Here is a 27,019-nt window from a genome sequence, read left to right on the forward strand (position 1 = left end):
TCAGATTCCAATTGACCGGTTTTGTGGTCCAAGGTCACACTGACTAATGTTCAGCAAAGTTTCTGTGGTTAAAGTTCAGTAGTTTCAGTATGAATGCACAAATTTCACAACAGCTCGTCACACAAATCTTTTGATTGTCACTTCTGTATCATCAAATTTGAAAGTCCTGAAATGCAAGTTAAATTTAGCGTGCAAAAAGTCTATAATGAAGCCCAGCTCAGACAGAAATCATCAAACAAAGGAGCTTTAGCTGAATTTGTGTCTTTTTTTTCTAAATAAAATCTTTTATTTTCTACATTTCTTTTATAGATTACTATAAAAACGTACAAATGCAACCGCAACACTTTAAAAATGGCAAATGTGATTTCTGTGACGTGTTTGTTTTGGTCTTTGTGTGTTTTATGTCAGGTATCTAATATTCACAAAAGCTACATGCACAAAAACATGAAGCAGGAAATAATACTCACAAGCTTTTTATTGAAAATGCACATAGTAGATACAGGAGGCCTCTCATTCCACTGATACAGGCCTCGATGCTAATTTATTGCTTCATTTTCATGGCACAAAAATAGAAATACAAATTTCTGCCATGCAAACCTACCACTGACAAGCTTATACAAAACAGGACAAAGCAAGTGCTTCACGAATACAGAGAAACCCCTCTGTTAAGATGAATCGCAGGAAGAGAGACGACAAACGAAATGAGAGTACAAAATAATGGTCATAAAAAAAGACAACAACACACTGTGAAAGATGGGCCAGAACGCATCAAATAACAACATGCTCTTGCAGCTTCATCTGCAAGTAGTGCTTTAATTAACGAGAAAGACAAACGAAACGGACTGCATTCCCAGAATGCTGTGCAAATAATCACCATCACCTCCTTCATCTGCCACGGACACGCATCCATTCGACAAGCACACAGAACATCCATCTGACCTCCGCCGACTCCCAAAAACTCCCAACACCCTCCATCCCAGCGACCCCATCCAGTATCACTCCTTCCTTATCTCTTGGATAAGACGTTATGCAGTTGTTTGGTTCTCTATCAGTTCAGCTCAATGCCTACAGCATCTTTGGGTGGCCTGTTGAAGCGGATACTGCAATGATATGAGCTGGCAGCTGAAAATGACCATGACAGATCAGATGATATGCTCAAGAGTGGTGCCCGCAGTGCCAGGATGACCTCTGACCTGTCGCCACACAAACAACAAACCACATCCTATGCCTAAAAACACGACACATGATAATGACAGCATGTACATCACACGTCGAGAGACACAACGACACTGCAACTTCATAAATAGTTATCTACAGAGTCTTAAAGGGTTAGTTCACGCTAAATTTGGATTCTGTTATTAATTACTCACTCTCACATTGTTCCAATCCCCCAAGAGCTCATATTTCTGGAACATAAATTAAGATATTTCCAAAGCTGAGAAGAAAACCCATAACACTGTAATCATACTAAGCTCCAAATGCATACACACACCCTGATGGTGGAGACCAAGTCATTTTTACTGGGGTCTTTTTAGTGCACGAAAGTGTTCTTGGAGTTTCATACGATTACAGTTGAACCACTGAAGTCACAGGATTGTTTTGGGTTCCTTTTCTAGACTTTGAACATCTCTGGACCCTCGTCAATGGAGCTTAAGAGAGCTCCAGGATTTCATCTAAAATATCTTCATTTGTGTTTCGAAGACGAACTAAGGTCTCAAGAGGATTGAAATGACACGAGTTTGCAAAAGAATCTTCTTTTGGGCGAACTATTCCTTTAAGTCATCGTGTTTGAAGATGATTACAGCATTACTGGTCATGACTGGATGCTTTCATAGAGTCTGGAGGTGTGGAAAAACTGGTATTGTTACAAAAAAACAAACAAATTCCATCTATTCGTACTACTAATAGAGTCAGAAATTATCTACTGCTGTGATCTAACATTGACAAACCTACATGTCAGTTTGGCATATATATATATATATATATATATATATATATATATATATATATTCTCTTTTCATGACATCGTTTGTTAGTAAAACGTACATAATAGATCGAACACAGTAATAGTCGACTTACAACTACGTGATATTTACATATGAATCAGGAAGTGTTTGTGACAGTCCGGCTGGAGTTGCTTTCATCAGTCTGATCAGGTGATCCACGGGATTAAAAAAGCACCGCCTTGATGCAAGAGTCCTCTGATTTGTAAGCAAAAAGTGGAAGGGTGAAATCTTATTTGAGAATTCACTGTGCTGATCAGTCTTCATCAAGAAAAACACTGAAATATTAATGCTTACATACAGTAGAGTATAGATCTGTACAAGTATACATACACAAAACCCAAATCACACCCTCAGAGAACACAAAGCCCCCTCATTAATCGGGGAGAGGAGGAGTATGACAGGGGTGTTTGAAATATGTTGACCATACGTGTGGTCTGAGGAAGAGTTTGATGTCCACTGATCCCAGCACATCGCCCTTGGTGGAATCTCAGTATGAGAAAGCTCACGCGATGAGGAAACAAAAACAAAAGTCTGAATATCAAACTTGAATAAGGAGAAGAACTTTATAATGTTTTTCTTTTAGATGACTGGGGTTTCATTTTCTTCAGTGGCTGAGCGATGAAGGACGGCAGTGGAAATTGATGGACCACTTTCGAGATGATAACATTTCTCGGGCGTTAGAGATGCCTGATCTGATTGACTCCTGGAACTGGGGACTTTTTTAGATGGACTTGGATGAATCCTGCTTGCTGATGAGGACCTCCAGAAGCCGGAGTTTGGCTTTGATGCGCTTGTACTCCTTGTATTCGTCCATCATAGGCAAGCGGTCTTCTTTCTGAACATTCCTGTTGGGGGGAAAAACACATATTTAATTAAGAATGATGCGGAATATGATGCTTTATCCAACATAAAATACTCGTGTATATGGAGATCCCGTTGGTCCTGTTACTGAATGGTAGTAAGTTTTGGTTAATCAGGCTAAAAAATTCATGTTTAAGAAAAAGAAGGAAAAAGGAAGTGAAAGAAAGTTGTGATATGTGGCCAAGTGTGCAGACCAATACTTAAGGTTTGTGCTCTGCATTTATCCCACCATCTACAATCTCTGCTGATGCTGGGACTGAAACCTGCGCCCTCCAATCACAAGACTTAAGGCCTGTTTACACCAGGATTGCTCGCATTTTCAGTCAATGTTCAAAGCCTTGTGAATAAAAAAAGGCCAACGTGATTGTGAACTACCAACGTGCAAAACACCAGGCGTAAAAGAGTCATTTTTAAAGAAACACCTCATGCTCGTTTTTTGTTTTAAAGCGCCGTGTCAAAACCGTCTCCGCCAATCAGATTGGCACTTTTGTTCACGTGCCCGGAGCTGCTGAAGTTACAGTAAACAGCACTTGGAGGCGCTCAAGTGCAAAACTGCCAATGCGAGCGCACATTAAAGAAGATGCTCAGAGGCGATATGAACGTGGAAATGCTTATTGCACTGATGAACATCAATCATTTCTTTATTGCTAGAGCTGGAGCTGCTACTTAAACCATCCATGCTTGTTTGAATTGCCATTAACTTTAACAACAAGCGTGTCAACTTTCTCTCTTCTCTTATTTCTTCTTCTGTGTTACAAGCGTGTGTCAGAAGCTTAGTGCCACCCTGTGCGCCATTTAACAACAAGGAGTGATTTTGCATACTCTTCTGCTCGACGCCAGAGAAATCGTTTTGGCTTGAATGCAGAAAAACATCTTGAAAAACGCTGACGATAAACACAAACGAAAAGCTTCCCGGTGTGTACGAGCGTTAACTCTCTAACCATTAGGCAACAGCTGCTTCCATGAAAAATAGTTTGTTAATTGACTATTTACTGTTATTAATTACTCAGCCTAAAGTGGTTTCAAACCCCTGAGACACTCGTTCATCTTTGAAACACAAATGAAGATATTTTAGATGCAATCCAAGAGCTCTCTGCAGCAAAAGTCCAGAGACTCTCAAAGATGCTCAAAGAAAGGAATCAAAAGCATCGTTAAAATACTCCATGTGACTTCAGTGGTTCAACTGGAATCATACAAATCTTCAAGTACGGTTTTCTGATATAGACCATTTTAATGTGGTCATGTCATTGGCCCATGAACGTTTCCTGCTTGTAACTATTTAATAACTGTAACAAGAGGCGATTCAATCATAATGTAATGTTAAAACAGTGATCATAACATTATTTCTCAATATGTGGCTCTTTTTGGATTCTGATAAGCTACAGAAATTAAAAATGTAAAACAGGAAATACGTCGGGACCATTGTTTTTGTTTACATCTCTCAAAACGGTCTATAAAAACTGTAAATATAAGGGTGCATGTTTACAAAGGCAGTGGATTTATTGCTATTAGGGCCTACTCACACGAAACTGAAAGCAAGACGTGACTTTTAAGGTTTCATATGGATCATTCTTACTGTTCAATGAACGCAAACTGTTGTAGTTTATTAAAGACGCAAACCCCTCACTGGATGAAAGCTGCACACCTTCAGCAAACCTCCTAACTCCTGCAGCACGAGGACTTCATGATTGTTTATGAGCGTCAAAAGTCGCGGAACTATTCAGCAAAATATTTGACTCCGTGTCACTGCATATCAAACCACTAAAACAATATAACTGAATAAATCTCCACTGTGCTGAGCGAGAGCGCTTACTGAACAGCGCATCATCGATGACGGCCCGAATGTAATGTGAGTGCGGGCCGTCTGGGGTGACAAGCGTGCTTTGGCCCGGTTCAAGGCAACTGTACATAGTGCGAGTACGCCCTTAGAGTCAGCAGTGCAACAACCAAGCGTGGTATTGCCTGTAGTAAATGCGCACCCTGATCTGATCCAGAAGACATTGGTGAAGAAAGACAGTTTAGTTGCCACACTAAAGTGTCCTATGAGCTTTGTATGATTATATGAACCAATGAAGTAATGGGATGGTCTTTGGTTTCTTTTCTCAACTTTGAACATCTCAGGACTGTTGCAGACTATGAAGGATGAGGGAGCTCTCAGATTTCGTCCCAAATATCATATTTTGTGTTCTGAAGATAAACAATGGTCTCAGGGGATTGGATAGATATAATGATGAGTTATTGATAACAGAATTTTCTTTTTTTGGGGGGATAAACCAACTCGAATCTCTCTTGTCTGTTAATTCTTGACAATTTTCCTGATTTCTTTAAGATTAAGGTCTTCGCTCAGCTGGATGTTTAAGCATCTTCTGATCCTTCAATCTACTACTGCAGAATAAGCTAGCACAAGTGATATACAATGTCTTTCTGTTATAAAAGCTGTAAAAGTATGCTCAGTTCTGAGGGTTTGTGTACAACGAGAATTTTCCAAACACTATTTAAACCAATCTTGAGATCTCAGACAGCAAAATTCTAGTTAGTATACTTCCACAACACATCCTGTAATATTTAGGAATATGATCAGAAGGCAGAAAAGACATGGTCTTTTGTGGCTGTTTGAATGTTTTCTTATCATGAGGGTTTACACTAGTTACTTTCCAGTTAGTTTTCAACAGCTGGTCATGTCAAGTGGATTACTTTGGAAAATGTATTACATCTTGTTTCTTGGTGATCCATTCCAAAACAATTAAGCTTTTATTTAGCATCGTGTTAAAAAGCGTAACAGCTGTTCCATACTGTACCAATGTCATTTGTACAACAATAAACTGAACGGAGTCTGGGGTGGGTCAGTGTTTACAGAAGCAACTACAGCATTCGTCTGGAACAATGTCAGAGGCTTATCATGGCAGTGTCTGATTACCCTGACCTATGCATAATCATCAAGAAAACGAACAACAACCTGTTCAAACGACACTTAAGGACAAGCCTGTGTGTCTGCTTTTAGTTTTCAGTGCTGTCATTTGTTTCGGGGCAATAAATATATTGAGGCAAAAAGTCTTCAATCAGGATATTTTGAAAGTCTTTGATTTAAATGATATAAAATTAAACAGCACGTCTACATCTTACATAGTAGAGCAAGATGCCAGCAGCTAGCTCTCTGCAATTCTCACATGGTCGCCCACTGAAGCTAAGCAGGGCTGCGCCCGGTCAGTACCTGGCTGTGAGACAACATGGGAAAGCTAGGTTGCTGGTATATTGATGGGGACTCTATAGTGCTCAATGAGACATTAAACCAGACCCGCTGTGGTTGTAAAAAATCCCAGGATGTCCTTTGAAAAAAAGTTGGGGTTTAACTCCAGCACCCTGGTCAAACTTGCCCACTGGCCTCTGTCTATCATGGCCTCCTAAACATCCCCATATAATAATTGGCTTCATCACTCTGTCTCCTCTCTACCAATCAGCTAGTGTGTGGTCTGGCATAATATGGCTGCCGTCGTGTCATCCAGGTTGGTGGTAGATGAGGAGATTCCCCCAAAAATGTGTGAAGTGCTTTAAGTGTGCTTTAAAAGTGCTTTGCCACGGCTTTGAACGGCTTTGCCACGAACAGTCTGAGGACCAACCAACATCTGCAGGCATTCTTTTGAGAACTGGACCCAAAAAAAAGTTGTGTACATAGCTGATTATAATGTAGGAATCCTATTAGGTTTCCCAGTGATGGGTTGCAGCTGGAAGGGCATCCGCTGCGTAAAACATATGCTGGATAAGTTGGCTGTTTATTCCACTGCGGCGACCCCAGATTAATAAAGGGACAAAGCCAAAAAGAAAATGAATGAATAAATCGTATTAGGGGTAGGGGTCCTATTTAGGGGTCCTCATTCAAGTACATGTCATAGGGTTGTCACGGTACTGGAATTCAACACCAATCAGTACTGAAGTTTTAAAAACGTCCATTTCCGGCAGATATTTTAGCACCATGTGGAGCATGTTCTTAAACAGCGCTGATTTGCCATTGTGTTCACATGCTCAACAGAAAGGACTGTGCTTGGCCGTGAAGGTCATCGATTCACTGAAGCCACCACTGTTTACTGCATGTAACCACAGACACTGGAGCGTTTTAAAGCCGCGATTCATCAGCGGATCACTCGTAAGTCAGTTTATAGACAAACCAGCTGATTGACATAACTTAGAAATGCTCCAGTGTCCCTGTATCTGTGTTTACACTCATTAAACAGCGGTGAGTTGGCTGAACCGATGACCTTCATGGCCAATCACAGTCCTTTCTGTTGAGCATGTGAACACAATGGCAAATCAGCGCTGTTAAAGAAATTTCAGTATTGATTGGTATTGAATTCCAGTATCGCGACAACACTAAGGTGTCTTTGATCTCAAGACATGAGAACACTAAGGTGTCATTGATCTCAAGACTCCCGTATGTTTGCTCATTTTGTGCATTCATATGAAATCTGGCAAGCATACCTGCCGTTCTGCTGGTAGAACTCATCTTCAAACTCTCTGATGGTCCTCCTCAGTTTCTTCTTCTCTGCTCTTGCCTTCCATAGCTGTTCCAGGAGCTCAGGCCTGTGGGATACAGGTAGTGTTAAGTTGCTTGATTTCCATATATGGAGCTGAGGCTTTTCAGAAACCACAGCAACAGGAAACTGTGTACTCAAAACACTCCTGAGCAGGAAACAACCTTTGAACATGACAAGAGGACTGCATTGAAGTTACCTTGGGCCATTAAAAGTTAGTAACAAGGTGACATGGATCTCAGTGCCACTCAATCTAGTTTAGTAGATTAGAACCTGGCTATCTGGGCAGTTGTTTTCCTTTCATACAGGATTATGGCCTGATCCAGCTTGAGGCTTTCGGGCCACTGACTCCTGCAGATTTCCAGGCATCTGCCAAGATCTATTAATAGACTTCATATGACGAGAGTGTGAGCCGATTGCTGCACCTACCTGATAAACCACAGGGCTACGTGCGTAAATGCGTGTACACATAAATTACTGTGTAGAAATTGATTCTGCCAATGTAGGTTATCCTTTAAACCCAAGACCCACTGGGTAATTCCAGACCAAGCCTTCAAAGTTACTTCAGCTTGCCATTTATTACGGAGTACATTTCTTGTAGCGTTTAATAAGAAAGAAAGAAAGTAAACATCAGGATTTTCTGGTCTACACTCACATTGAGGAGGCGTTGGAACTGGACAGACGCAGATCAAGATTGAGCTTCCCGGAGCTGAGGACGTTCTCCTGAGTGGGCTGCTGGGAGCTGGGTTGGGCAACTGGGTCCATGATGATATCAGAGCCCTCGCTTTGCATCTCTACATTTTCCTGCTGCCCCCTGCCCTCATCCTCCTCCTCTTCTTCGATTTCACCACAGAAGTGGGCTGTTTCGCCCTCGATGATGGGCTGTAACATTTGATTGCGCCGTTTGCTTGAAGGAGAAGCCTGTGTGAGAGAGGAGAGCACACTTATTTTGGCTTTGTCTACACTGTAAAACCCAAAAAGTTAAGGTAACTCAATCCGTTTTGCAACAAAAACCGAAACCGATTGCAACAAACCATTTAAGTTTAAAAGCTAATGCTAAGGAGTACTGTGAACTTAATCTATTTGAGTAAATGAAGCAATTTGAGCACAGTGAAACCCAATAAATGAAGAGAACTCAAACCAACTGAGTACTGCAAACCCCAATCATTTAAGGCAACTCAAACCGTTTGAAGAAACCGACTGCAACAAACCATTGGAGTTAAAAAACTAATCTATATGAGTACTGTGAACTTACTCCATTTAAGTAATGAGGTATTTAATTAACTCATTACCTTCAACACCGAGTTCAAAACTCTTTTCAAATGAGTAGAATTAACTTTCAGTCAGTTTTGAGTTAACTACACTCATTTCATTTGATGAAGTTGACTGTTGGGTTTCACAGTGTAGTGTATTGTACAGAAAATCTAAAAGAACCCCCATTGCCAGATCATATTTCAACTCTACAAAACAGTTTTAGCTTTCATTTCGCTATGCTATCAGATTTCAAGCACTTTCAATATCACTCATAGAATATGCATTGATATGCTTCGGACCTGGTTTCAGATTGCAAACACCAATTATATATTATTTATAACAGCAAAGACCCAAAAGGCTTACTATAATGGGGGTGATGCTGACACGGGTGAGCATCTGCTTGACCAAGCGGTATCTGTCATACAAGGGCTTCACAATCAAGCGCTCCTCTCGAGTCACCTGCAAACAAACTTCTGTCAGAGCATTGCATGCATGCATGGGAAAGATTTAGGCTCAATTCTACCCCTTAGCCCTTCCCCTTACCCCTTGCTTTGTACGTTCACAGGAAGTGGTATCCCAATTCTCTTTAGCTTGAAGGCATAGGGCTAAGGGGAAGGGCTAGATAGCCATTGAAACAGAGATTTTTCAGTACCACACTCGAAACCAAGGGGTATGAAAATTTCCCAGAATACACCATCTACAACGGCAGCATGGCTTCACATGGAAGTCAGGACAAATTAGTACAAAAAAACGCAACTGGAATAACTACAGCAATCGCCATTGTCAATCTCATGAAGCAAGAGATCGCGATGACGTGTGTGGGTGTTGTAGTGGTGCCCCATGTTAAGAGGTAAATTTTGAAGCCCTTTCCCTTCACACTTTGTTTCAAGGGGGAGAGGAAGGGGTACAAAATAAAATTAGGATAGGGTCTTAATGTGCATATGTATGCGTGTTTGTGACTCCTACCGAGCGGCCATGCAGTCCCTCATAGTAGAGAAGGTTCTTCTGCAGTACTGTTTTCTCACTGGCAAGCTGCTCTTTGGTCATTTTCTGTAAAGAGCAACATGGAAGTCAGTTTAGAGTAGTCAAAAGACTACTCAGTAAAAAGATTTCAGATTTGACAACATTAGATAACATAGGTCAAACTTTCTGTTAAACAATCAACTTTTGAGACTCTACAAGTTATTAATCCAAGCTGCTAATTAAAGATGAAGCTGGAACTCACTCGGACATCTTCTGGCCAGCCATCCTCCTCTCTTTTGGATTGGATACACTGCTGAATGAGCTCCAGTGTCTCCTCTCGGGTGGGTCGGTGACCCCGTGCCTCAATCTCCACAGTGTCCTCATAAGCTGACTGATCCAGAGTGGATCCGAAGCTTTTGGGTAAAGTGTTACTGCGTGGACGTGTCTGTGGAGTCAGCTCACTTTCAGCCTTGTGTTTGGCATCTGGACGAAAGAGACACAAAGAGAAAGAAACGATTTTAGACACCAGAAAGTGGCAGGTCGCTGGGAACTTCAGGGTAAAGGTGGCCACACCAACCGTGTATCGCCAATATCAGAGAAAAGTATTTGACTGACGACCTCATAAAGTACAATATCAGAGGCAATATTTTAGTATCCTCAAAAGGGAAGCCCAAGGAGCTCAGCTGAGAACAGCATGTAAGCCCTTGAATCCTCATAAACATACACTTTAGGTGATTAAAGAAGCTGAGACACGTGGCTGAGAGTGTCCCGTAGGGGGAATGCATCTGCTCGACCGCGGTCAGAGAGACAGTCAGAGAGAGAGGAGTGTTGAAGTCTACTTACTGCTGCTTAAATGTACTTACAGAAGTGGGGTGACTGTCTAGAGGCAAGGGGGCGTGACAGTGTAATATGGGGTGTGTTCGGGACGGAGGAAGAGGACGAGTGGCATCTGTAAGACTGAAGCACGGCCTGGTGCCTCAGGGAACCTTTGGGTAAGAGGTGCTGTCGTCCTGCCGATGCGGGCCATCCGAGGGGATTTAGTTAAAGAGAAAGAGAGACTTTATACGACAGTGCACCTCTGATGGGGGTCATTAAATGGAAATGGATGATGGGAAGTGTAGGGGGGGCCAAACACAGTGAGTGGAGGGGTCTCCAGTAGAGTATGAGGGTGGTCCCATGAGAGAGAACCCCAGAGCCTCTACAGACATGCAGTGTAAGGTGCATTTCTCCAATCTGTCCTGCAGCGGACAGGTGTGCAGGCCAGAGCAGGACTGCCCAATAACTGTGACACTGACAATCAGAAACTCCACACCCAAAACGCGCCCCCTGCTCATACTAACACTCTTACCTTTGAGCTGCTTGCGAATTTTGGTGAGGTCAGTCATCCATTTCAACACCTTTGGGTCAGCTGCCTTGTCAGCGTGAGACGGCTGCAGATGACAAAAAGACAGTAAATTAAGATGACTTAATGATTCACGTTTGACAATTTGCAAGAGCAAAAACTTGCTGCTATAATTTAAGGGTTTCGCTAATAAAGTCTTAAGATTGTCCTTTTCTTTCCCTTTAGTACATACTGTACATCCACTTAGAAATGGTATCTGAAATTAGATTAGATAAAGTTAGAAATTAGATAAAGTTAGGGCGATGGATGATTTCATCCTTTGGGAACCGATTAGATCGTTAGAAGTGTGGCGTTGCTAACAAAATGGAGTGCGAAATGTCAGTTTGCACTCAAGTGTGGGAAATTACTGTCCACTGAAATCACCGTCAGAATGTTTTCAGATGCCTGATGATGACAAGAACGAGGAGCTAAATCTTATAGATGTAAATGTATCATCAAACTTTCTGCAAAACAATCAACTTTTGAGACTTAACAAGTTATTAAAGATGAAGCTGGAATGTTAGAGCGGTGCATGATTTCATCCTTTGGGAACCGATTAGATTGTTAGAAGTGTGGCGTTGCTAACAAAATGGAGTGCGAAATGCCAGTTTGCACTCAAGTGCGGGAAATTACTGTCCACTGAAATCACCGTCAGAATGTTTTTAGATGCCTGATGATGACAAGAAAGAGGAACTAAATCTTATAGATGTAATTGTATCAAATTCTTTCAAACAGCAGTCTCCCTCAAAGGCAGGGCAAACACAAGACATGCACTGATAGCCCCGTCTAAAAGGCATTTCATGTGACAAGAAGTAAAGAAAAGTAGGTTCAAGGTGGGTAAGAGGGTTATGGGATTTAATTGTTTGGTATAACATTGTTAATAACAGGCACTACTTTATACATCTAAAAATAAGAAGAGTAATATTTGACTTCATGCCGACTTTAAGAATGTTGCAAGCGTACTAGTTGTATATGATAGATCTTCTCTAACCTTGTAGTTTCTCTCTTTTTCGAACTGTTCATCAAACTGCTTGATTTTCTTCTTGAGGTTCTGGAGTTTCTTGGTGAGCTGTTGAGAGACACTGTCTCCTTTCAGACTGTCTTTGGAAGTGAGGGAAGCACGGCGAGGCCTGTGGGACATGACACAAACATGAATAGGCTGTCAGTGTATCTGAGTAAACTTTTGTAGTTTCTCTGCTCACCTCCCACAGGACAGAGTTTTGGTGGAGGATGAAGCATCGTGGTCCTGCTGCAAGAACCGCTGACTGTGGCCAAAGTCCAGAAACCGTCGAGCCAGTAGTGGTTGAGCATCTTCTTCTAGCGGTAAGGGCATCATGCGGCCTGCCAGCGGGGAGAGTTGGGCCTCCCCTGACTCGGTTTCCTCTTGCCATGACATGAACACTGGCACGGGATCTGCCAAAGACACAGACACGCATACCATTATACAAGCAACACCATCACAACAACTAAGTCGTTAAATTCGGAATAACACTGAATTAGAAGTTGACAACAATGAGAGTTGTCTTGTGTTTCTAATCCAAGGCCTAAATAGGTGAACAATGTTCAGAGCTGCTGACATAGAGCGAGCAGCACAACACATCAAATCTGAAATTCACATCATCACAGGACTTATGCGAAGTTCAGACTGCACGATTTTCAAAGTAGTCGTGTCACAGATGTTTTCACACTGCATGACAATCTGGAGTAGTGTTTCATCGCTGCTTTGTTTACACTGCAAGATAGATCGGCGACAGGGGGTTTCACACTGCATGACAATAGAAAGATTTTCTGCCAACACTGTCTCGGTCTTTCACAACCAAACATGCGACAAATGACATGGAAACAACACGAGGTAATGTAGTATATAGATTGTTATTAACTACATGATGAAAAAGAAGCCTTTAGTGAGGTAGGAAATGTACTTATTTTGCTCACCCGACTTTGAAGGCAATTAGCAATTTTGCCTCAACTTATTTCTTTTTCGCTCCGGGTGTGGTATTGCTCAGATGACATGTCAAACAGACACGGGTGCTTCTGCCAAATTTCCACGAATTTTTCCTCCATTTCTTGGGTCCAAATAGACTGAGAAGCAGCACTTTTAACTTCTCCCCCAATCTTCCGCTGGCCTGCGGGTACCCATACTGGTGGATGCTGCTCTATCATTGGCTGTAGGTGATCGCGGATGTTATTTTCAATCAGAACACATTCACACGGCATGACTTAAATCGCAGACAGATCCAGATATTTAGCATGCCAAATATCTCACAGGTGTCACAGACTTATCGTCGATTCTCTCAGATCGCATCTTTCACACTGTGTGATTGTTACTCACGTGAACGAGCACCGATTTGCCTGCAAATTTCAGGCATTTGCCAGCGATTTCTCACCTGACAGTGAGTCAAAATCGGAGTGAAAATCATGCAGTCTGAACTGAAAGTCTGAGCATTAGGAGAAATGGACAAATTATTTGGCAGGTGTCTGTTCTGGGTAATAGTGCAGTCATCCACTCAGGCAAACATTCATACACATACATTTGAGCCAAAATATTTATAGTACTTCATTGCTGCTTCATCAGCAAATGACAGCCGTCATTGTTAATCGTGCTTGATGCAAGGAAACATGCTAAGAGCAGAGGTCACGTTGACCCGACAGGGCAGAGAATGTACTGGACTGGGGCCTGCTATGGAAACTTAGCTGATCAAATTTGCACTGCCTAGATGTCTGACATGGTAGTTGATTAAGAGAAAGCTGATGCATTTGCTGATGGCAGATGGTAAATAGTGGGAGTCAGCTGGACTAACTGGGTGCATGTGAAGAGCCGAAAAGTTAGTCAGAGTCTCAGGGGCCGAACTCAAACTGAAGGCGTTCTCACACTAGAGCCTTTACCACAGACCAAGCTCAGATTGACGTCAGAAATTGTCATTGTGGTTGTCATGAAACTAGAATTCGTTAGAAAAATGAAACCTGGAATACAGTGAATTCATGTGAATGTTACAGGCCCATGGATGTTGGCACTTGTTTTATAATGAGCGTGAGCTGTGGTTTTATCATCTGCCTTATTAAATGCTTGAGCTCTTTAAAGTTAGATGGATTCTGACTGGCTGCCAATTCTACTTATTTTCAGGTCCATCATGGAATCTGAACCTACAGAAAGGTTCACTAGAACTGGAAACACATTCAAAAGATTCAACAATGGTCTTGTATCTCTTAAATTAGGTTAATGGAATAGTTCATCAATTTTTTTTTTAATTTGCTGTTAACTTGCTCGTCACCTACAGCTTTCTTTTCCGCTTTCATAGAACAGTAAAGAAGATTTTTAGTTGAAACCATTGTTGGTACCCATATAATAGAAATCAGTGAGTGCCATCACATTGAGATTCAAGAAAATACAAGTCATAAGTAATACTCGTCGCTCTTGATGATGCACTGAGGTGTTAAGAAATAAAACACTTGCTCTGTGCAACAAGCTCAACATTTTGTTTTAAAACTATTTCTGGAACTAATAAAGTTAATAATGTTCAGTTTGTTGCTCAGGATCATCAGGAGCCACAGGAAATAGTTATGTTTTGCTTGCATATGTTTTTTTTTGTTTCAAATCAAGGGCACCTACTGAGTTCCATTATATGGATACCAGAGGACAATGGTTTCAGCTAAATATCTGCTTTACTGTAGGTAAACGTCACCGACATCTTGGATGGCCTGAGGGGAATGTATCATCAAATTAATTTTTCCATTTAAAGGGCACCTATTTTACCCCTTTTACAACATGTAAGATCAGCTTTTAATGTCTCCAGATTATGTCTGTAAAGTTTCAGCTCAAAATACCAATCACATAATTTATTATAGCCTTCAGAATTGCCCATTTTGGCGTCCGAGTAAAGTGTAGCTGTTTTTGTAGCCTGTGGCTTTAAATGAAAATGGGCTGCATCTCCCCACCCACCCATCGTTACGTCAGATAAATAGCACAGTGACAGACCCAGATGAAGCTGAAATAAGGTCACGAGTCAAAAACACCAAGTAAGTTTATTTGATGTATTTGCAGTTAGGGCTGTGGGATTTGGGGAAAATATCTAATTGAGATTTTTCTGACAGATATTATGATTGCAATTTGCGATTTAATTTTGTAGTCAAGCTTCAGGTCAATAATCTAATTGCAGCCTTTCAAATTGCAATTTGATTTCGATTAATCGCACAGCCCTATTTATGGTGGAGTCTGTTCAGGCCTTTCTTATACAATGAGTCACACACACATGCCATTTGCAGTACACACAAACACACACAGATTAGTGTTTACTGAAACCATGCGGTCGTGGTGATTATAGCGGTTAAGAATTAGATAGCGATTTTACTGTCTTTATTACAAACATGCTGTGTTTTAAAAACGTTTTACACTTATTAAACTTATAAAAATCACAGAGTTGGAACAGATATTTTAATCCCAGTTTATTTGCAAAAAATGGACATGTATATACAGTTGAAGTCAGAATTATTAGCCCCCCGTTTGTTTTTTTTTCCCCCAATTTCTGTTTAACGGAGAGAAGATTTTATCAACACATTTTAAAACATCATAGTTTTAATAACTCATTTCTAATAACTGATTTATTTGATCTTTGCTATGATGACAGTAAATAATATTTGACTTGATATTTCTATACTTCTATAAGACACTTCTATACAGCTTAAAGTGACATGTAAAGGCTTAACTGGGTTAATTAGGTTAACTAGGCAAGTTAGGGTAATTAGGCAAGTAATTGTATAATGATGATTTGTTCTGGAAACTAATCGAAAAAAAAATTATTAAAGGGGCTAATAATTTTGACCTTAAAATGGAGTTAAAAAAATTAAAAACTGCTTTTATTCTAGCCGAAATAAAACAAACAAGACTTTCTCCAGAAGAAAAAAATATTATCAGATATACTGTGAAAATTTCCTTGCTCTGTTAAACATCATTTGGGAAATATTTCCAAAAGAAAAAAACAATTCAAAGGGGGGCTAATAATTCTTACTTCAACTGTACATGTTATTATGGAGACATGGTGTCTGTCAATCAATTCGGTGGGCTGGGAAAACCGCACTCCTACGTCACGTTGCGGTGGGCCTCAAAATCATTGGAATTTGGATTCTATTTTACTGTCAGGAAATTTTAAAAAAGAGGCTTGTTGGGTTTCTATCGCTCCAATATGACAGTGGACACACTATACCTACACAACACAGTTCTGTCCAAACAGCTTACCATCATAGGTGACCTTTAAGTTATTTTGCTGTTAGTGACCAGTGTAATAGTAGTATTCTTACTTCGGTTCAACACATGATAACATATTTAAATCCATTTTCTAGAACTTCTCTAAAATTAGGTTGAAAAATGCAGAAAGGGCCCACAGATTCCATCTGGGCCTTCATAATGCTACTTCAGCCTTGAGAGACATGTTTATCCACGTGTTGTTCCAAGTGCACACATTTTAGTAGTAAACAAGTAAGCCAAAAACATTTCAAGCTATTCACGGTGGAACTCTGTGGTTGATGTTGAAAGTGTACCATAGATTAAGGTCAAAATAAGACAGAGTGAAACGAAAGCTGGGTGACATAAAGGGGAGGGGGTGGAGTCAAGTTCGGCTTTGAAACAAGTGAGAAAACAACTCGAGAGGTGCAGCGGATGTTGGACGAGCAGGGGCTCTAGAGATGCTACTTACCGTTCCCTTCCCTCTGCAGGTGCATACAAGTGAAGTCAATGGGTGGGAAATTGATGGGGCATGATGCTGACCAGGCATGGGCGGAGAGAGAGAGAGAGACATAGCACAGAAGAGTGCAATGATGAGCTATGAGCCACACACACACTCACAGACACACACAATGCTGTGGACTTATGATTGGAATTAAATGAGTCATAACTAGAATTTTACTGATACCACATGAGCCACATTTATATTTCACATACATCAACAAATACATGAGAAAGCCAAACCATATGCATTGATGGTTTCTGAATAACAAAAGCCTACTTTCCCTATTTGTAACTCTGATCTATTAAGTTCTTCTCAGACCGCAAACACTCAGTCACAACATACATACACAGACACTTCCTGGTCAATTTTCGAAAGAGATTACAGCATGACTGGCTCCAAATGGGACAAATAGAACTGATTTTAAACAGGTGACTTAACATCAACCACAGATCGGACAGACTGGAGCAGGTTATCGTTTTAATTTATAGCTTTTTAACAATGAAGGAACAAGCCGTTGAATGCTCCAGTGTAGGCTGTTTTTTGCACAGGAAAACTTTGCAATATTTAATTTTAGGAAACCTAAGAAGTAAATCCAATGTTTGACTTGTAGTATTTTATAAAGACAGGAGTGAAAGAATTACCTTCTTGTTCGCCATCCAAGAACGTGCTTCTGGTCGAAGACTGAAAACCACTGGCTGGCTCCGGGGACTCAGTATTAGCATTCAGGTCATAGTCATCGGGCTCCTGTGAGTCATTGGAAAGGTTTGATTAGATGCTTCAATCTTGCAGCGTTTGGAAAACAGACAGAATCCTGATGGTATTGAAATCTACTCACACAGGTGATAACATCAGCCTGGTCCATCTCCTCATAGTCTGGGTGGTTCTCCAGTCTGTGAAAGTGGAAATAAATGACTATGAACTCCACAGTGAGGTGATGACTGCTGTGTGATCTGTTCCCTTCACGCCTGTCAATTATAGCGCTATTCCATGTTAGCTCTTTAAATGTCTTGCTTGGGAAAAAAACTGTCATATTAAGTCTATTAATAAGGCTGTTAAAGAAGTGGAGAATTTAAAGTGTATCTAAACTTCACTAGTCACACCCACACAGTCTATACAGACTGTGCAATCTAGGACACTCAGATACCAGATCTAACAGGCTTACAGATGTTTTTACAAGAACACTATTTGAACTTTGCAAGCTATTTAAAGCTAGTAATGTTTATTATTATTTTCAATTAAAAGAACAGAACAATTCTGTATGTTTCCTTGTAAAATGTTATTCCTGGGAGCTTCATTAGAAAAGTTTTATTTTTGACTAATAGGCTGCAAGGCATATAAAGTCCAGAAATAAACCCCACGTGACTACAGGAACAAAGAGGATTCAAGCAAAGTTCCATTGTACATCCTCAAAGTGCGGTCTTGCATGCATGCGTTCTAGGGGGCACAACATAAATGCTACTACTCAGGCAGCTAGCATTAAATTTAATAGACTGAGCAGGTCTTTTGACTAAATATTTACTTTGAAGTTGATAAAAAGATAAATTTTTGAGTCTGAAATGGGATAATCTGCCTTAACACAAAACCCCGCAAACGATTCTCATGGAAATGACTTGATTTCTCACCCTGATTTACCAAAAATGGTGTATTTAACACTTATAATCTAACCTTTCTGCTCCAAGACTCTCGGTTTCTATGAGGGCCTCAGTGTCAAGGTCCATCCCAGAACTTTCTTCCATGATAGGACTGCTAAGCTGAGAACCTTGAGATTCCTGTGGGCAAAAGAAGGGCAATTACCAACGACTGCAAAAACAGGTTTACAAGTGCAAATGAGACACTGCACAATGCCAAATGTTCTCGAAGCCATTCGAACAGTCATATCTAGGACTAGTGTGCGCGTTTAATGATGACTCAAGGTCAGCTAATGATAATAATGAGGAATAGGGTGTCTCTCGGAGGGAGTTGTTTGCGTTGAGCAGGTGGTGCTGTCATTCTTCAGGGTTTGCTATTAAAAGAAGGTGACCCAGTTCATATGTTCCTAACCTGTGGCCAGGCCACAAGAACTTGAGGCACGTGTGGAGGGAAAAAAAGAAGCCTCCCAAAGAGACTGTTCATCAGAGTAGTCAATGTGCCAGCACCCCGGACACACTTCTCATTTTAATATACCTCACGGTTCACTGTAAAAGAGAGTCAAAGCTTTATCGTCAGCTCTGGTGATGTTCTTCTGAACCAGCCTCATCGTGTTACTTAATTACTTACTTGAAGAAAGCCCTTTATCTAAAATGTTTCATTTGCTCTGGCACGCTGTTAAACTGGAAGATTGCTTGTGCCTGCTGAGAACAGTTGATGGTCTGTTTATCTGACAGGAAGGCCCTTGTTTCACGCTCTCCTGAGGAGGAGCAGCTCTGCTGTGTATTAATGACCTTGCTGATAGGAGAGAGACTAAACATCTTCAAGGCCAGTTCTAGACTACAGAAATTGTGTAATGCATAAGTCTGCCCATTGTCCACAACATTCAAAAGCCGACAAACTCTTGTTTTGTTTTCATCTAGCTTTCTGTAAATAAAATAATAAGAACTATATAATTCCTAATTTTAAAAAAAACTATATTTCATTATAAATTATTTTGCTTACAACATAAAAAGATTTCTACCAATATTTCTACACTTCATTATACATTATATTTCTAATATTAACTAACTTGGCACAACTAGCAAAATGTGTATTTGTTTTAAAATGCTGACGGCTTATTCAGATGCTTTAATAAATCATCTTAAAAGCTTTCTGACGCCAACAGTGAGCAGAGACTCCCAGGTTGAGAACTACTTGTCTACATGTTGTTGTTCTGTGTTTTTCTTAGGTATGTCTAATTAATCGAGATAAGCTTAACCCTCAGACTGCTTACCTCACTATTCTCTGAGGGCAGGCCCTCCTCTGTAACCTCTGGGAGAGTCTCAGTCTCTGCCTCAGATTCAGACTGCACATCTTCATGGTCCTCAGGCCCTGATGTCTTCAGAGTAGGGCTATTTCTGTAAAGGAAAGCAAATATTGACTTCTATCCACAGATTTAAGAAGAAAAAAAACTCTTAAGCTAAACTAATAAATACCAGAAACAGTAAAGTGTGTGTTTGTGTGTTGTAAAACTCACCCCTGAATGGGTTTGGAGTCCAACACCTGACTCTCATAGCTGCCGAGCTCCTTGTCAATGGACGTTTGTAAATCCAACAAGTGCTGTTCCACTGCAGCACGGATGGTCCTCTGGATTATACTGCAAATAAACAATTCAATATGTCTGACACAGCTATAAAAATGTGCCTTTCAATTGAGGCCAGGACACAGAGTACCCATATTAATCATTGTTCAACCTATTTAACAAGGGCAGCCAAGGAGATCTCACTGCAAGCGCAACGTTCTAACAAATAACCCTCCATTCTGAGTACCACAGATTCCTGTGTCTGAAAATAGACATGTTTTGAGCTTACTAGATCTTTGATATTATTACAGCCAAGTCTCGTCACAGTTCCTGAGTTTCAGTGGCTATGCTGAAGTCACATGTTTTGTGTGAAACCATGGACAAGCATGCCATACTAAACCCTCCACGTGCCCAACCAGGCCAAAAGCTTTGCTGGGTCACACCGCCTCTGCACATGCCAAACTTCCACACAATAAATAATCAGAAGATGAGTTTGTTTGTGCTCTGTGCCCAAGCATTGCAGTGGTCTCTGTTAGAGCTCCTCGCTAATGCTGCACAATTTCAGGGCCAGATGCACCAGCTTCGCCTCAAGCTGTTTGGTTACAGATACTTTAATGCATTATCTGCTCTGAGGCCATTTGGAAATGGGATCATTTACTTTCTGCTGCCACAATGTGCTGCTGGTAGTGAAGGCTTCACTTGAACAGCAATTCACAAGAAACTAAAGCTACAGAATGCAATTCTTTCACTGTTCATGAAACGATAGTGGTTTTTGTTTTATTACGAACACTATTAGTGGAACGTAAACAATGGATAACTTGGCGAAATTCTGTTTTTTCCCAAAGTCACAAAGACGTCCAACTCTGTCTGCAAGAGACGGCATCCCCTTAAGTTGTCTGCTTTTAAGCCCATAATCACATTTGTTCAGCTTAATTTTTCCTGCTGTCCACCTAAAGGTCTGTTTATTGCATACTGTGGACTGTGAGTCAACAAATCTGATTTAGTCCAGAGGATAATTGCATATAGTTCAAATTAATGCCATCTAAATTAACTTTAAATAGACTATGAGAACGGACCTATCGGCCAAAGAAAGGCTGTGTTGTTCATCTCATGGTTTCAGAACACCCCCCCAAAAAAGAGCAAATAATACCACTCTAGGTGAGACTTAATAATAAAGCTTATAGGTATACAAGTAGAAGACACTTACTCGGCAGATCCTGGAAGAATGCTGATGGAAGCAATGTGAGAACTGGAAAGAGAGGAAACGGAAACGTTAGAATCATATAAACTGTAACTTCTTATCAACCAAGCCTATTTACAATAATAACTTTAGCATGTACCATCACGGAAAAGAAGTATTATTTAGTGTACATTATACAAGTCACGTACACCGTGGAAAAACAAGGTTTTTTGTTTCCTGTAAAGGTCACAGGAAACATCAGGAGGGTGAAGAAGTGGGCATCTGAGAGGAATTGGGGGCAGTCCCATAAACAAATTCAGACACGCCAAGAACTCTTGCTTACATAACACTAGTTGCCCACTGGTTGTTAGCACCCGTGTCAGGTTCTGGAGCATGAACAAATAAGGACTTGACTGTTTTCAACAGGTGCTCTGCCATACGTTCAGCACACAAACATGTGCCATGCCAATAAACATACAGAAACAAGATGGGTGTGAGGTTCAGATCAGCTTTAAAAGACATTGGAGTCATTTGACGGCAACTGTGTGGTCTGTAGTATAAAGTCTTGACCCCTTAAGCTTTTTAGACTGCTAGAAAGGCTTGTGCTCAACCAGTCATCCCATGAAAAAAGGAATATCCAGGCAACACTTGACACCTTCTGCAAACTGCGGTCTATGTAACTTGCAATACTGCAGTGCTAGTCTACAAGGTTGAAACATCAAATTATTTCCTGATTTCTAGGATCTGGGCTTATATAAAAAAGAAAAGAAATGACCTCTCAATCCAACATAGGTTCGTTCTGAAAATGTAGCCCTATATACGTTTCTGAAGATCGCAAATTATATAGCCAGAAGTACCTACGGCTGAATTTTGTTTTTAAAGCGAACGCTATGGGGCAGTATGACGGTGTTCCTTATCACGCTTACCAGCTGACGGCTTTCTTAAATATGGACTACTCTCCCACTGTTACCAGTTTGTCCAGTTAGCTTGCGATGTATGTCCACGGACTCGAGACACAGAGAGGAGTTGACGACGACAACAGGGTTCGAGTCCGGTAAAGAACGATTCCAGAATGTGGATAAGACAGAAACAGAATCAAAACGGGTCAATCAGTGCTTTTGAAAATACTTTTTTTTTTTTAGGGAACGAGGAGGGTGGGTTAGTCGATCAGTCAGTTGACAGCGGCCTCTGGTGAATTTACGCGAGAAGAGCAGGTGCAAATGGCACTCGCAAGAGAAATTTGAGATCTGAAAAAGCATACACAGCAGCCTCTGGCAAATACTCGAAAACAAACAAAAAAAAAATTTCAAAAAATTCCTGGGACGTATTTGGTGCTCTCCAGAAATGTATATAGAGATACGTTTTCAGAATGAGCCTGGGCTGATTCCATCAGACTCTGAATGAGTCATTTCAGATATCAAAATTTAGACAAGGCGGAAGAAAATGTCTATTTAAAAATAGCATGGCCATTAAAAGAGGAAACATCATGAAGGAAGGAAACTGCTGCTGGGGAACTAGAGTAACACTTTTTGAAAAATGTCCTTGGGAATTTTTTCTGTTGTCAGCACTGAAAAGTGCATCGCTCGATACTGCAAGAGGGAACAAAATGAGCCTTGTTTAAGACATATTCAGTATCTTGCCCACACAGAACTCTCGGGGCAGTAAGAGATATCAGTTACAGTAATGCGTCCACACTGACCGTGCATTACTCAGCACGAAACACTCTAATAAAGAACCTTCTGTAACATTTTCCATTCATTTTCCCTAGAAGACATCACCTGATCTCTGATGTCAGGGATTCAATCTGAGGGGCAAATCAAAACTTGAGAAGACTAGTAAAGTCTGTTAGGCTGATAATGAATGAGGATATATATTTTATGCTTAATAACTGACATAATTGACATTAATCTTACTAATGTTTGCTTGAAAGTAAAATGAAATTAAAGATGATATCAAGCATCAAAACATTATAGAGAATGACTATGTTTACTTGAACATCAGTAATCGAATTATTTGCCTTAATCTGAATAAGACAATAATATGATTAAGATGTTTACATGAGTTGCTTTTTGAATGTTCCTTTCATGATCCCGTTTTACATGTTATAGCACATAATTCAATTCATGTCATTGCGTCACTACACTGTCCACATTTCCTCCGAAGTTTCATGTAATTTCGGGGGTTTCTTTTTAAATTTGTTGACTTTAACTGCAGTTTGGCACTTTCACTTATATTCAGGAACATTTCATGCATGCCCCCGTGACAAACGAGATATTGGATGCGAGTATGAACTGCTGGAAGAGTGTTGTTTTAATGGAATTTGATGCCGCACGCTGTATGGGGAAAAAACCTCCGCATTTCGTCCTTTTCTGACTTAGAGAATAGTGTCAAATAGTCGTATGTGTATAGACTATCCAGTCGCAAAATGAGTCGAAAATCCTACACCATCATGATGGTAAATAGTTTGATTAAGGTGTTTACACGCATGTACTGCACTTCAATAATGTGAATAAAATCGGCATACTCCACGTCTTAATTCGATTTCTGTTTAGTTCGATTATGAACTTTTTTACATGGTAGACTCTTAATTACAGTATTGTCTTAATCGCATTAAAATCAGATTACTGGTGTCCATGAAAACATACTCATTGGTTCCAACATTCAATAGTCAAAGAACTCCTAATATAGTGCATTAGTGCTGGTCCACAATTCCAGCAGTGCTGTTTTTCCCATTCATTAAAACATTGCAAGCCATGAGCAAAAACAACCAGCTATGCCGATCACAACATGACAAATTTTGGTTGGAAGCAAATAAGTATATGAAAATGAGGCAAAAACTAAATAAACAAAACAAAAAGACACACTACTGTACACCTAACAGCTTTACTGAGAGAAAGAACCACAATCCAATGTAGAAAATGAAAATGGCACACAAAAACCTCACAATCTTTCATGAATGTCACTTTTCCAGTGGGTTTCCAGATTGGATAGAGATCCAATCACACTTAGTCATGCAAAAAAAAAAAAAAAAACGTGTCATATGTTGATTAAATCAGTTGAAGAAATCTCAAGAGTGCTTTCTTTTTCAGAATGCCAGCGAACAACCCTCACCATCTCACTGCTTTAATGAAAAAAAACACATGCTAATGTTAGCTGTAAATAGCTTTCTGTTCCTCTATACTGACTTTTTGTGTGGTCTTAAACTCCCACAGGACTAAAGTGTGAATAAAGCTCACAGAAATAAAGTGTGAGATGGACAGAGTTAAAAGTAATATGCTGCATCACTATAAGATCAGCCGAGGGTTTAAGAAGATTACAGACAGACGACTTCCTCTGACTCGGCACTTTATCCTATCAGCAAGTAGCCAAAACACACACATACGCAGCACTCTCTCCCTCCATCCCTCCTACGCGCACACACACACACACTCCAATGCAATTGTGTGTGAAATAAATGCTGTGTCATGCAGTGATTCCTCAGATTTACTATTCTGCCTCAGTTTCCATATCAAATGATCACGTTTCAACTCATCAGCAGCGTTTTAAGGCGCTCTGTCATGCGATCTGAATGCATTGAGAAGACTCATCAGAATGTCACATGCAGGACATAAACAAGACAATAAACAACAGGAACAAATCGATCCACCATAAGTGTTTCACCCTGAACAACAGCCTCTCCGGAAACATCTCATTTTCCCTCACTGAATTTCTTGAGATTTTACCTGTGGAGAAGAACTTGACACGCCATGATGTTCAGTTTGATGTTCTCGTCAATAAGCCGTTTTGGTTTTGGGCGTATGGTTATCCTAATTGGGCACTTTGTGGTGCTAAAGTCTGTATGAGCAGGTCAAAGAGCAAACACAGGCTGCCGGAGCTCATTCTGCGGAGTCCTGTATGTGCTGCCTGCCTTTGTGTGGGACTCGGCACTCTGATAAAAAAGTGCTGCAGTGGAAGAGCTGGACCCTCGCTTAAATACACGGCCGGCTGACGCAGCCTCGTCGCTAGTGCTCTGGGCCAATCGATTCTCCATAAACACACACACACACATAGACAGAGCACTCCCTCCCCCAACTCAAAGTCAACCCTCAAACACCTGTTAGACTTTTATATAACATCGTCATTGTACACTCTTCAGATCTTTTTATCCCTTACTGCACCGCTGTTTACAGTTTTTGCGATCTGAGGAAACTAAATAAGTACCTGATTAAACACATGGATTACTTTTTTAATAAGATGACAAAAAAAATCATATTGTGTCATACAAAACCTTTTAATTTGTCGGTGATGATAACCAACAACTTTAGTGGCTTTTGTCTCACAACTGAAGCAATTTATTGAAATCACACACGAAACTGTCGAAGAAAAAAAATATTTGGCTGAAATGAATTCAGTTTTGGTTGATAAAGTTTCAGAAGCGTAAAAATGATTGACTTTGAAGGTGACTTTTGTCCGATGGTAATTTTTTAGGATCAAATAGGCCTGCAGGATTAATCAATTTTAAACCGAAATTACGTTTAGAAAAGGTGCAATTTTCAAATCAAATGCTGCGATTATTTCGATTATTACTATGGCGAGGGATGCGAGCCCGATAAATTAAAACGATCCGACTAACATTACTTAAAAACCAGACAACTGTTACAGCAGAACACATGAGCCCCTATAGAGTGGAGGAACTATGACGTCACCTTGTGGGCTAATCGACTACTAGCATAAAAGTGGTTCCCTTGATAAAATCCATATAGGATTTTCCCTTAGGCTTTTCGAAGATTGCGAATAATAAGCTTTGTGTTCAAACTGTTCATTACACTTACACGTTTTGTCCAACCGCATAATCCTCACACGAAAATATAACTTTTAGCACTTTTGGATTTTAAATGCAAACGCAAGAGTTGAAAAGCTAACATTAGGCTATAAACAGACTACAGTGCCTTCGGGGAGCTCGCCTGTGACGTCAGCACTACCCTGCTACAGACAAAGTTTCAAGTTTATTTTTAGAAATATGGTCCATGACAAAGATTTACTCTCTCTGTTTATAATATTACAATCCACGCTATAAATAATAAACAAATAAATACGCAAATAAACAGAATAAAATAAACCTACGTGGCTTTTGGATTGTTTATTACATGGGAAATACATTTTGTTTTGCTTTACGGTTGTTGTAAAAGTTTTAAAACTGTGCCTACATAGTATTATCATAAGACTAAATAAGTGTATCGGTCACGTGCATACAGCCCACTTATCTTAGTAAAAGATGACCGAAATGAGGCGTGAGGGACAAGTCTATATGCCTGCAAGTTTCATCATGGACACAGAACAACATTCAATATTCTTTTTTTGTCACGAAGTACAGCGAAAAGCAGCCCATACACTCACATATGCTATACATTTTAAAGAGGAGTGAAAATATTGCAGTTATGACAGAATTAAATGTGTTCAGATGTTCAGATGAAGAAAAAAAAAAACTGACGCAAAATCTGTTGATCACATTAAAATGACAGTTAACACGCATGTATTTTTAATACATTTAGTCATAAGTTTGCACTGGTAAACTTGTGCACAGTTTGCAGATCTGGAAAGCTGTATCTTCATAATATCGTTCAATAAAATAAATGATCAACAAATGAATCTGTCTTGACAGTCTTTACAAGTGAAGGCACTATCTACACACAATATGAATTCCCAAATCGAAAAATACTACAAACTATAAAATACTTAAATCACAGACAAATCCAAAAGCCCAACGCAAACGAGCTGCGTTCTAGGTCAGTCTCAGACACCGCCTGTAGTCCCATTTAGCAACTTGATAGCAACCGTCTTTTTAAAGAAGCGTTACCAATTTAACAAATCAAGAGTGTGATGTAACTGATGTGTTTTATGTCATAGAATAAAACGTGAAAGTGTCTTGAGTTTGTGTTAGCCACAAACCTTTAAG

The 27,019-nt window shown here is 40.2% G+C and overlaps 1 protein-coding gene across 3 annotated transcripts in view; it reads right to left on the reverse strand.

Annotated features, from left to right (window-relative positions):
- Positions 1 to 457: 457 nt before the first annotated feature.
- fam13b (family with sequence similarity 13 member B) overlaps positions 458 to 27,019 on the reverse strand; it is a 73,014-nt gene continuing 46,452 nt past the window's right edge. The window contains exons 8-24 of one of the 3 annotated variants that reach the window (XM_056472299.1): positions 21,112 to 21,153; positions 19,860 to 19,979; positions 19,617 to 19,740; positions 18,380 to 18,483; positions 17,550 to 17,604; positions 17,356 to 17,458; positions 16,682 to 16,747; positions 12,194 to 12,404; positions 11,983 to 12,121; positions 10,959 to 11,040; positions 10,474 to 10,620; positions 9,873 to 10,093; positions 9,614 to 9,697; positions 9,011 to 9,106; positions 8,049 to 8,314; positions 7,341 to 7,442; positions 458 to 2,851 (exon numbers count right to left, since the gene is read on the reverse strand). In XM_056472299.1, the coding sequence (XP_056328274.1) occupies positions 2,728 to 2,851; positions 7,341 to 7,442; positions 8,049 to 8,314; positions 9,011 to 9,106; positions 9,614 to 9,697; positions 9,873 to 10,093; positions 10,474 to 10,620; positions 10,959 to 11,040; positions 11,983 to 12,121; positions 12,194 to 12,404; positions 16,682 to 16,747; positions 17,356 to 17,458; positions 17,550 to 17,604; positions 18,380 to 18,483; positions 19,617 to 19,740; positions 19,860 to 19,979; positions 21,112 to 21,153 (2,086 nt within the window). In that variant the 3' untranslated portion in view covers positions 458 to 2,727. The remainder of the gene's footprint in view (positions 2,852 to 7,340; positions 7,443 to 8,048; positions 8,315 to 9,010; positions 9,107 to 9,613; positions 9,698 to 9,872; positions 10,094 to 10,473; positions 10,621 to 10,958; positions 11,041 to 11,982; positions 12,122 to 12,193; positions 12,405 to 16,681; positions 16,748 to 17,355; positions 17,459 to 17,549; positions 17,605 to 18,379; positions 18,484 to 19,616; positions 19,741 to 19,859; positions 19,980 to 21,111; positions 21,154 to 27,019) is intronic. The other 2 variants (XM_056472300.1, XM_056472301.1) reach the window with 2 other exon arrangements.

Source organism: Danio aesculapii, chromosome 14 (genome assembly GCF_903798145.1).
Source record: "Danio aesculapii chromosome 14, fDanAes4.1, whole genome shotgun sequence".
Classification (NCBI taxonomy): Eukaryota; Metazoa; Chordata; class Actinopteri; order Cypriniformes; family Danionidae; genus Danio; species Danio aesculapii.